This window comes from Artemia sp. Qi Xiang Cuo, chromosome 14 (genome assembly GCF_049724085.1).
Source record: "Artemia sp. Qi Xiang Cuo chromosome 14, ASM4972408v1, whole genome shotgun sequence".
In the NCBI taxonomy this organism is placed as follows: domain Eukaryota; kingdom Metazoa; phylum Arthropoda; class Branchiopoda; order Anostraca; family Artemiidae; genus Artemia; species Artemia sp. Qi Xiang Cuo.
In genome coordinates, this window is record NC_142807.1 from 55,140,448 (window position 1) to 55,152,504 (window position 12,057).

Genomic DNA, 12,057 nt, shown 5'->3' on the forward strand with positions numbered 1-12,057 from the left:
CCTTCAGGCCCGACTCCGTCGAAATTTCTGTATTTGCATGATTCTTCCCATATATTCTTGTATAGATATGTATCAAACATTTGTTTATTTGTTTAAAACCTATCATTAAGCATTTCGTGGTAAGGAACTGTAAGCATGGATCAACTCGGCGCAACAGTAGCCGAAACTGTCAAAAATATAATTTTAATAACAATAGATACATGAAAAATTGTAAGTATTAATCGAATTTGACCGAAAGTATTAGTCGTATAGCAGTAGTAGTTGTATTGGTAACACTAGTCGTAGTAATAGCAGTCGTAGTAGTAGTAGTCGTAGTGGTTGTACTAGTACTTGTCGCAGAAGTCGTAGATTTCGTAGCAGTGATATTAGTAGTTGTAGTAGTAGTGGACCTAGCAGTAGAAGTTGTAGCAGTAGCAGTAGTAATAGTAGTAGTCTTATTAATAGTATTCTTAGTAGTCGCAGTGGTAGTAGTGGTTGTAATAGTAGCAGTAGTCACAGTAGTAGTAATTATAGTAGTCGTGGTAGCAGTAGTAGTAGTAGTCATAGTTGCATTAGTACTAGTCGTAGTTAGAGTAGTCATAGTAATAGTAGTCATAGTAGCAGCAGTCGTAGTATTCGTAGTAGTAGTCGCAGTAGTAGTGATGGCAGTAAAGGTAGTCGTACTACTAGAAGCCCTAGTCATAGTAATAGTAGTCGTAGTAGTAGTTGTTGTAGCATTAATAGTTGTTTTAGTAGTAGTCGTAGCAGTTGAAGTCGTAGTAGCATAAGTCATAGTAGTAGCAATCGTAATCATTGTAGCCATAGTAGTAGTAGTCGTAGTAGTGGTATTCGTAGCAGTAGTCGCAGCAGTAGTCATATTAGTAGTAGTCATAACAGTCGTAGTGGTAGTAGTCATACTGTCGTACTAGAAGTAGTCATAGCAGTCGTAATTGTTGTAGTACTAGCCGTAATAGTTGTAGTAGTAGTATTCGTAGAAATGGTGGTCGTCATAGTAGAAGTATTCGTAGTAATAGTGATCGTAGTAATACAAGCCGTAATAATAGTAATCGTAGCAGAATTATACGTAATACTGGTGATAATAGTCGTGGCAGTAGTAGTCAATGTAGCAGTAGTTGTACTAGTAGTAGTCATAGCAGTAACAGTCGTAGTAAGAGTAGTCACACAAGTAGTAGCCGTGGTAGCCGTAGTATTAGTGGTAGTAGTAGTATTTGCAGTAGTCGTAGTAGTAGATATCGTAGTGGTAGTAGTTGTAGTCGGAGCAGAAGTAGTAGCAGTAGTAGTAAAATTCACCTAGTCTTTTTGTTAGTTCAACATCCCTCTCTAACTCGTATTGCAGTGAAAGTGAAATACGTCAGCAGATAAACATGTCCTGTGCAGAAATATCACATGCTCTGAGTATCGCGGAGAGTGTAGCAGTTCCTGTGAAGCATATCCGTAATAGATCGCAGGTGAAAGGGTGGTCTAGAAATCCGGAGCTACCGGCGGCTTGTGCGTCGGCGAAGCTATGGCTGAAAGTTTGGCATGATAGCGGGAAGTCACGAAGTGGAATATTGAACGAGATTTGAATCCATATTAAACGGAAGTTCAATAAAGCGTTAGATGCCCACCGTGCAACCCTCAAAGAAAATTTTGTGCAAAAGCTCAGTAGGAATCCGAACCTTATTTGGTCGCTTCGGTCTAAGCCTGAAGAAGCTAAGCCTACGTCTAATATTTCTGCTAATCAGTGGAGTGCTTACTTTGAATCTGAGTGCAAAGTGCCTGATCCAGTTCTGCAGTCTAATTACGAGAATGAGCTGGTTTCTATGCTTACCGACACCTTCGACGATTTCTCAGTGTCACCGGTCTTAATTTGCCAGGCCGTTAAAAAACTGAAAAAGGTATACTCAAAAGGCTGCGATAGTATTTGTGCTCTACATATTTCTTTAGGAGGTTATGTTCTTTACCATCAACTTGCCCTTCTGTTTCAGATGATTTTGACACAAGGGATAGTCCTGAGTTGCTTTAGTGTGGGTATGGTTATCCCGATATTAAAGAAGAGGAAGCCAGCCGAACAGCCTTCTTCGTATCGGCCAGTAACGATATCTTCAGTATTTTGTAAACTATTCGAGATTGTTTTGTTTTATGAGATTTATGATAAGTTTGAGATGCCTCCACACCAGTTTGGTTTTCGAAAAGGCCTCGGGTGCACCCATGTACTTTATCTTCTTGCTAACATATTACTTGATGCTCATCTCTCGCGAGAAATTTTGATGTTAGATCAGTATGATGTCAGGAGAGCTTTTGACTCAGGGATTCATGCCCAGATTTTGGTTGAGCTGTGTAAGCGAGGCATGCGTTCTTCTATTGTCAGGTCACTACGCGATATGTATAGGGATCTCAAGCTTCATGTTCGTTTGCAAGATGGTGAGCTTAGTGGGGAGATATCCGTACATAAGGGAATTAAGCAAGGGTCTATAACGTCTCCTACTTTGTATAATAACAGTGTTAATGATGCACAACAGGTTATCTCTCCGAGTTATATTTGCAAGCATATTGACTTGTCACTTCTGGGTTTTGCAGATGATCTTTTAAATCTGTTTCGGTTGTTTTCTTCATTAGAAAATAATTTCTCGCGTATTGAAAAAAGTTATGCTGATGTTGGTTTGCAGTTTAATGTAGAAAAGTCTGCTGTTTTGTTTTTTAATTGCCCTGAAGATAATGCTACAGTCAAGCTTGGTGGAACTACCGTAACACCGTCTAGTCACATTACGTACCTTGGCCTGTCGATTGGTAGTAATCTTCGAGAGACCCAGTCTTTGCTTATTGAACACCTTTCTAAAAAAGTGCGCATTGCCTATGCGGGTGTTGTCACTAGCCGTCGCAATTCAAACCGTAAATATTTGGCTCGTCTTTATAACGCAGTAGCTTTGCCTCATGTCTTGTACCTGTCCCCTTTTTGGAAGCTCCCAAGTGCACGAAACAAGAAAAGCATAAGGTCGGTATTTTTCTAGTATGCTCAATATCTTCTTCAAGCGCCGCCTTTTGTTAGAAACCGCCATATTGTTGCGAAATATGGAATTGTTGAGCCTCTGAGTGCCGTGAAGGAGGTAATTCAGAATTACGTGAAAAAACTAGAGCTTCTGGATCACGAGTGGGCCCACCTTCGCTTATAGTTATGTTATTATGTAGCTCTTTCTGTTTGTATCTTTTTTTCTTGCCAGTTTTGCTTTTTCTTTCTTTTCTTGTTTGTGCTCTGTCTTTTTCTGTTGATTGTAAGACAGGTTATTAATAAAATTCATTCATTCATTCATTCTATATGCCGTGAAAGTTTCAACTTAATACCCTAACCCGTTCCTTTGAATTTGAGATGTTCTTTTGACAACCTGTATGCACATTGTGTTTTTAATGTAGTTCAAAATCCCCCTCAACATTCCCTGAAATTTTCACCTTAATGCCCTTTGCCTTTTTGGAAACACTGAAGCGAACATACCCCCATTTTCCCAACAACAAAACCTATATGTATAACTTGCAATAGATAACTGGGAAAGCCTAGAACCCTTGCCCCGAGGATTTGGGGGGGGGAGTCTTGTCATCCCCAAGGACATATTTATTGAACCTTTCAATCATTTTGAACACAATGCCTATCTTAATAAATTGATTGGACGCCTTTTGGGGAATGGCAGCTAAAAGCGGCATGGGAGAAGGATTTGTTACTATACAATCACTTTTGACTCTTAAAAAGGGCACTAGAACTTTCAATTTCTAATTGAATAGGGACCCTAAGAAGTTTCTACGGCAGCTCTTTCCATACAAAGTGGCCTTGAGAAAAAAAAATGGAAATTATCAAACTTCTTTTAGTATAGTGTCTTTTTGGTAGTTCAAAATTAATACCCTAGGCTGTTCATAAGATATTGTAGATACGTCCATTTAAAAGCCTGCATGCACATAGTGTTTTTGATTTAGTTCAGCATCCTCCTAAACATTTCCTGAAAGTTTTACCTTAATACCCTTTGCCTTTTTGGAAACACAGAATAAAGCGTGCTCCCCTTTTCCCAATAATGAAACCTATTTGGGCAACTTATGGGTAACTGGCATGGCTTACAACCCTTTCCCCCACGGCTGAGGGGGGGGGGGGCATGTCATCCCTGGAGACATGGTTATTCCATGTCTCCTTTTAACCATTTTGAACAAAATGGCTATCTCAATACTTTGATTAGATGTCTTTTGGGAGAGGGCAGCTAATAGCAGCATGGAAGGGAGACTTGTTGCTCTCAATAACTTTTGACTATTAAAAAGGAAACTGGAACTTTCAATTTCCAATCGAATGAGCCCCTAAGAAAGTTGTTACAACAACTGCTTCCACACAAAGTTTCCTGGGAAAAAATAGATTGAACCTTCCACAGGAAATACGGTTCTAAAGTACACAGAATTCAATTTATTTCAGCCTGTTTTCACTGCCCATCTTCCCTTGGGAAGTCCTTCATTCCTAGGAAATGCCTTTTGTGGTGGCATATCCCTTTTAAATATGTGGTTACTGCTTCAAATATTATATGAGTGGATCAACTCATATTGAGTATATTCCCATTTCAACAATAGAAAGGAAGAAAAACTTGAAGACAAAACAAAAAAAAATGAAACCACATTTTTATGATGTCTTAATTTTCCTGTCATTGAAAAAGCAATTTCATGCTATATATAAAAGTTGCCAAGTCATTTAAATTAAAAGACTCTAGGTATAAAAAAATTAAATTACAAGAGTGAATAAAAGAAACTTTGACATTTAGCATTATCTTATTATTTATTTCCAAAATTAGAAACCTCAGTGAATACAAGTTTTCTTTTCATTCTAACAAGTTGTATTAAGATCTACTCAAGTCAGTAAACTTTTTAGTTTTTTTTTTATTTCCGTGTTTCAAATTGGCATCAGAGATGACACATTGACGACCAGGCATATACGAAAGAAGTTATCATGAGGGGGGAGGGGGGCTACTTTGAAAAACAAACAAAAACATAAATTATAAGCTTTTACATGGAAAATTTTAAAAGAAAAAAAAATAGTTTACGGGGGGAGGCCAGTGGTCATGCCTGTGGCTGTTGGTGAAAATCAACTAACATTGAATTTTGTCAATTAAATGCTTAAGAAGATGTACTACTACTACTAATAACTCACTGCAGTACCAAGCCGCAGGAGGCCAATACTGCTACGCAAGCTCCATCCCAGTCTATTGAAAGCCTACACTCGTCCAAAAAGTTATAATTTCTCTTAAATCTTTCCTAAAGTCATCCTCCCACCACAAGCAAGAGGTGAGGCAACTCCCACGTCTCTCCCACTCTAAGAACTACGCTTTGCTTTTATTTTCCGATTAAGAACACGGCTTAAGAAATATACAGTTTTTGATAATTAGAGTTTTTGCCAAAATGAAGATGAAGCTTGGGTCAGGCAGGAACCAAAGGTTGATCGTCCGCGTCAGTTCCTCCTAAAAACAAGTCCGGATTGTAATGATTTCTTGACGTGTCAGTGTTTTTTCTTTTTTTTTTCAATCTGTTTTTTCCTGGTTCTTTGACCGTTCTGCCCTTTCCCTCCAATAAATCCTTTTGAGGCTTTACTTGGATTCCAGTTGATTATTGGAGTATATCTTAACTAACTAAAGTATACTCAATTAGGAACTTCGGTTCTTTGTAAAAACAAAAATATATTCTACGTAAACAAAAGTGCAATTAGAATGTGACAACCAAATGTAGGAAAAAAATATACCCTTTCTAAAACAGATAGAAAAGAAATATTTTCCAGTTTCCTAGAGGTACTATTTTTTTTCCTGAAATATAAGTCACCTGAGTATTCTACATTTTTTTTTCTTTTACCATAGAATTAAACATAGATATTGATATGAAATTCTATATTGAAAATAAATTGTAGGGTCTACTGTAGCCACAAGCACAATTTAAAATTACATTGGCCACAAAATTCTAGAAAAAGGTGAAGATACGGTAGTGAAAATAGCAGTCTCGAACCTCTTCAGTGGCGATTCAGGTGCAAAGAAACGGTGTTGTTTCATATAATGACTGATTAATCGCCTGCTCCATTGCACCTTCTAAAAGTTGAGAAGTGCTCCTGTAAGCCGAATAGCTGTGACTCAGGAAGATGCTCATGAAAGAAGCCAGGTCTGGATTATTCTATAGCTTGCAAATCAGGCAGAGGGATCTCCTGCCAGAATACCATGGAAGCTGAAAGCAATGACTCTGCCTTTAAAGCTAATATTTTTTTTTAAGTTTGATAAAATGAAAAGAATAAAAATAGAAGTTTTTTTTACCCACAAAAACTTCTCTCAACTTTGGTTTTCAGCAAAATTTAGCCGATTCTATAGAAGAAGCATGCAATTTGTATTTGTTAATACTGTTTTGCAGGATTTGTTATTTGGAAAAGGGAGATATGTTTGATCTTGGGTCTCCAAGAAGGGTAGGACATTAAAGTAAATTTTTCATGAACTATTGAGGGGGGTTTTGCAGGTTTATAAGTCTTTTCTTTTCCTTTTTCTTTACGGCCAAGAAAACCCTAGAAAGAACTCCTTGCTCACTAAAATAGGATATTTAGTTAATTTTCTGACTTTACCACTATCACTTCAAACTCTAAGAGGAGTTTAAAAAAATATCCGTGTAATGCAGGTGATGGACCCTTTTTTTTCTTCATTTTCATTTTCTATGGTCTCAAAAACCCATTGAAGACATCCCTTTCTTTGCATTATAACGAAACAAACTTTTTGACTTTTTGCCCTCTCCTTCACACTTTAAGGGCAAATTTGACCCATTTCGCCTCGAGGTAGTGATGCCCATTTTGAATATGTTAATAAGCGCGGTTTTCTCTATCAAAAGATATAAAAATGATTTATGTTGCTATTTGTTCAAAGTCAAACAATTTTTTGACTGTACTGTTATCTGTAGCCCCAACAAAGATTTTAACTAAAAAACAATATACAAATCAACATAAAATAGGAGTAAAATAAACTAAGTAAAGTAAAAAAAAAAAAATTATTTTAATTCCGAACAGCTTCGATATACCTATGGTACTAATAACTTATTTATCATTTCTCTCTAAATTTAACTATTAGAAGAGCTACGCTTTCTCCTAGCAATTTAGCTAATCTTAGTTAATTTAAGTTTAATCCCAGGTAAAATTCCAATATAAGCATGACTCTGATCTTAAGCATAATCCTTAAGTGTAATTCAGAGTTTTGCCTTATTGTTAATTATTTTGTGTGTGTGCAAAGTAGAGCTAGGAAAAATGTTGAACAATTTGTTGAATTAAAGGAACAAAAAATTAAGTATAGTAAGGCACTGCAAGAAGGGCTTTACTTAAACGACACAGACTGCATTCAAATTAGGAAGTTTGTTTATAGAAAGCAAGCAAAAACATACTTATAAATAATTTACAAAATCTTTATTTCCTCTTCTGAAGGAGTATTGATGTTCAAGTCACTGCATTCAATAATCTATGGTGAAACATATACATTACAAGCATACTGGCACACGGGGGATATGTATAGCGGGAGAGAGTTTACCCATCTCCCCCTGGGATTGGTCCGAAAAAAACATCGTTCTAGAAAAGATTAAATATACTAGTTTAAAAATGGGGTTTTGTCGTACTTTAATCCCCCCCCCCCCTATATGACAGGTTAAACCCATGTGCATTATGATGGTGTATTGATTTATAATTCATAAATAATCGTTTTAGAAAAACGATTCTACGTGACTTTTTATTTGCGGTTTAATTTTTGGTTTAATTTTCAGTCACCTTGCTGTTTTCATTCGGTGAAAAAACTGCAGGTAGAAAACCTTTTCATTTTTTCTTTGAGAGCTGAGGTATCATAGGCAGCGCAATCGCGCTGCCTAAGTAAAGAGCGATGTTGGCACTAATGTATTTTTTTTTTCTTTAGACCAGGGCACTTCGTAACGAAGGAGATGTCGTAGAAACTTGGAAAAGGGCTCATTCGATGGGAAATTGGAACGGCTAGTGCTCTTTTTAATAATCGAAAGTGATTGGAAGGCAACTAACACCCCTTCCACGCCTACCATTTCCGAAAACACATTCAATATAAATTTTGAGATAGCCATTTTGTTTAGCGTAGTTAATTTCCAAATAGAAATTATATTTTGAAGAGGACACTCCCCCACAGCCCTCAGGGCAAGGGTTTCAAGTTATGCTCTGGTGACATATAAGGTTTTTTTAGAAAGTGTTGTCGTAAAAACTTCAAAAAGGGCACATTCGATTGAAAATTGAAAGGGCTAGTGCCCTTTATAATAGCTGAAAGTGAAGGGAGGGCAATTAACCCCCCTTTCACGCCCACCTTTTCCCCAAACACATCCAATCAAAATTTTGAGATAGCCATTTTGTTCAGCGTAGTTGAAAGTTCTGGAAATCAGGTCTTTGAGATTGACAACCCCCACACAGTCCTCAGGGCAAGGGTTGTAAGTTATGCCCTGGGGGAATATAAGGTTTTTATAGAGAACGTTGTCGTAGAAACTTCAAAAGGGGCTCATTTGAATGGAAATTGAAAGGGATAGTGCCCTTTTTAATAGTCAAAAGTGATTGAAAGGCAACTAACACCCCTTACACGCCCAGCATTTATCCAAACACATACAATCAAAATTTTGAGATAGTTATTTTGTTCAAAGTAGTTGAAAGGTCCGGAAATTATTTCTTTGAGAATGAAACGTCCCCCAGAGCCCTCAAGGTAAGGGTTTTAAGTTATGCCCTGGGGGCATATAAGGTTTTTATAGAAAACTTTGTCGCAGAAACTTGAAAATGGGATAATTCGATTGGATATTCAAAGGCGCTAGTGCCCTTTTTAATAGTCAAAAGTGATGGGAGGGCAACTAACCCCCCTATCACGCCCACCCTTTCCCCAAACACATCCAATCAAAATTTTGAGATAGCCATTTAGTTCAACGTAGTTAAAAGTTTTAAAAATTATATTTTGAGGAGGACAATCCCCAACAGCCCTCAGGGCAAGGGTTTTAAGTTATACCCTGCGGGCATATAAGGTTTTTATAGAAAGCTTTGTCGTAAAAAGTTCAAAAAGGGCTCATTTGATTAGAAATTCAAAGGGCTAGTGCCCTTTTTAATAGTCGAAAGTGATTGGAGGGCAACTAACCCCCCTATCACGCCCACCTTTTCCCCAAACACATCCAATCAAAATTTTGAGATAGCCATTTTGTTCGACGTAGTTTGAAAATCTGGAAATTAGGTCTTTGAGGTTGACAACCCTCCCAGCCCTCAGGGCAAGGGTTGTAATTTGTGCCCTGGGGGCATATAATGTTTTTGTTGAAAGAGTTGTCGTAGAAACTTCAAAAGGACTCATTCGATTGGAAATTGAAAGGGATAGTGCCTTTTTTTATAGTTGAAAGTGATTTGAGAGCTACTAACGCCCCTCTCACGCCCACCATTTCCCCAAACAAATTCAATCGAAATTTTGAGATAGCCATTTTGTTTAACGAAGTTGAAAGTTCTGGAAATTAGGTCATTGAGGATGACAACACCATCACAACCCTCAGGGCAAAGGTTGTAATTTATGTATTGGGGGCATGTAAGGCGTTTATAGAAAACGTTGTCGTAGAAACTCAAAAAGGGCTCATTCGATTGGAAATTGAAAGGGCTAGTGCCCTTTTTAATAGTCGAAAATTATTGGAAGGCAAATAATCCCCCTCCCACGCCCACCCACCCATTTGCCCATTATTTTTAAAGACTAAATGTTGCCTTAAGATGAAATCAAAATGCACTGTGTTAATGCTAATTCCCAATAAGGCATCTCAGCAGTATCCCAAGAACGACTGAGGGTATTATGTTCAAATTTTCGGGGCTACTTCTGCTCTTAAATTTAACCAAATCAAAATAGTGTATGTGTATCTAAACTATCAAAGAAAGTCAACAGATTTTTTTGCGAATGGTATGAAGTTTTCTATTTCAGGTCAACTAGAGGAGGTATGAAACTAAATTAAACACTACTATTTGTGTCCAGATTTTTAAAAGGGTGTATGTTATTAAAAATTGCTGAAAATTTTTCTCCGGCATACAAATAGAAGGCCAAACTATAAAGTCTTTAAAAAAACGAAAAGACATAAAGTATTATTTTCTTTTTCCCTGAAAAGACTGTGTCAATATAAAACGAACAGAAAAAATTAAAAAAACTTTTTCAACAAAATAAGTTTTTCAAAGAAAAGTAAAGAGCTCTATTAAACAAAAAATGAGCAAAAATGAAATCAAATAATCTACCAAGCGTGAAACTATCACAAATCAGCATCGATAAATAAATGAAACCCAAAACGAAAAGAAATTACAATAAATAACCGATTCAAACTCAAAACGAGCAGAAATTAACATGAGTAGGGCTCAAAATACAAATACAAATGAATGTGCATTGTCAGTTTAATAGACATATACTGATATTTAGTAATCAAAATGTTAATATTATTTGATTTACTATAGTTATAAAAGTAAAAACATTTATATTGTTTCAGTAAAGTGCAAATTATGTTCTGGCCTTGGGAAGGCATAGGGGTTTTGAGCCCTACTCATGTCAATTTCTGCTCGTTTTGAGTGTGCCTCGGTCATTTATTGTAATGTCTGTTCGCTTTGGGTTTCATTTATTTATCGATGGTGATTTGTGGTAGTTTCACGCTTGGTACATTATTTTATTTTATTTTTGCTCATTTTTCGTTTAATGGAGTTCTTTACTTTTCTTTGAAAAACTTATTTAGTGGAAAAAGTTTTTTGATTACTAACATAAATAATCGGTCCTCAAAGTTAAAAGCAGACACTAATAGTTGTGGTTGTCATAGATTTAGACATATATTAGATTCATAGCGACCCCCATGATTGCACGAAATCGCCGATGTAGCATCCAAAAAAAAAAAAAACTCGAATCCATCGATTCATCAAACCCCCTATCTCTTGTATACAAGCCTTTGTATTTACCCTGATATAATGCTTAACAAGATTTAGTATCTATAGTACTTATAATATAAATGACTTACCATGACAATCACCAAAAAGACCTGTACCAAAGTACCCAGGCCTGCAAAGGCAAGCATAGAGTCCAGAGTGAGTTCCGCAGGCACAAAATGCATTACTGTCGCAACAAGATGAGAGTACCGATTTATCAAACTTTGTCCCAGTACAGATATTCAAACACAAATGTCGTTCCTGATTCAAATATCCACCAGACGGTAAATCTAAAAGAAATAATTCTTTTTTATATAAAAACACTCGACCCAAAAAAAAAAAATTAAATTCAAGATATACAATATAATATAGACATTATCGGAGTCCTTCATGTTTCATTACAACTGCTGACAGCTCATTCAAGCTATCTTAGGCTTAATCAAGTCACTTAGGCAAGCACAGCCACCCACGGTCCTTTTCCATTTCATCCTGTAGAAAACTTCACTCTTCAATACCTCCCGATAATTTTACTTTTTTATATCCCTTCTTACAACCTCTTTTGAAACAGATCGTGGTAACGAACCGAAAGTAAGGAGTGACTCGGCTCAATAGAAACAGTAACTCTGAGAAACGTAATTTTTGATATCAATAGATACATCGACAGAACTGACTTATTATGCTGATTCTAAATATATAAAATTCATTAAGTTTAGAGTTGTCCATCAAAAGCTATGAGCCTGAGAAAATTTGCCTGGTTTTCGAAAAAGGGGGAAATACCCCCGAAAGATCAAGAATCTGAATGACAGTTACATGATCCGATTCAGCATATCTGAGATTCCTTTTATAGAGGTTTCGAGCTCCTGGAAAGATGTGGAATTTCGTATTTTTGCCAGCGAAAGATCACGGATGCGTCTTTGTTTAACGAGATTTTTCAACGAGATAAGTTCTCCGTGGAAGATTTTCTAAGATAGAAATTCTCCAGGGAGGAAGTTTCTACGGGAGCCACTTTCCGTTGGGAAAGGGAAAATTTTTCCATGGAGGGAGGGATTTCCGACATGACTTGAAAACAATCATATATTAAATTTTTTTTAACTGGAAGTGTGCAAAGAAGAATTTTTCAGCCCGAGTCGTCCGCAAAAAAT

At 36.7% G+C, this 12,057-nt stretch overlaps 1 protein-coding gene across 3 annotated transcripts in view; it reads right to left on the reverse strand.

Moving 5' to 3' along the window:
* The window catches only part of LOC148944648 (sushi, von Willebrand factor type A, EGF and pentraxin domain-containing protein 1-like), a 190,846-nt gene that overhangs the window by 134,806 nt on the left and 43,983 nt on the right, over nt 1-12,057 (reverse strand). For all 3 annotated transcript variants that reach the window (XM_089099709.1, XM_089099710.1, XM_089099711.1), the window contains exon 4: nt 11,008-11,205. In XM_089099709.1, the coding sequence (XP_088955835.1) occupies nt 11,008-11,205 (198 nt within the window). The remainder of the gene's footprint in view (nt 1-11,007; nt 11,206-12,057) is intronic.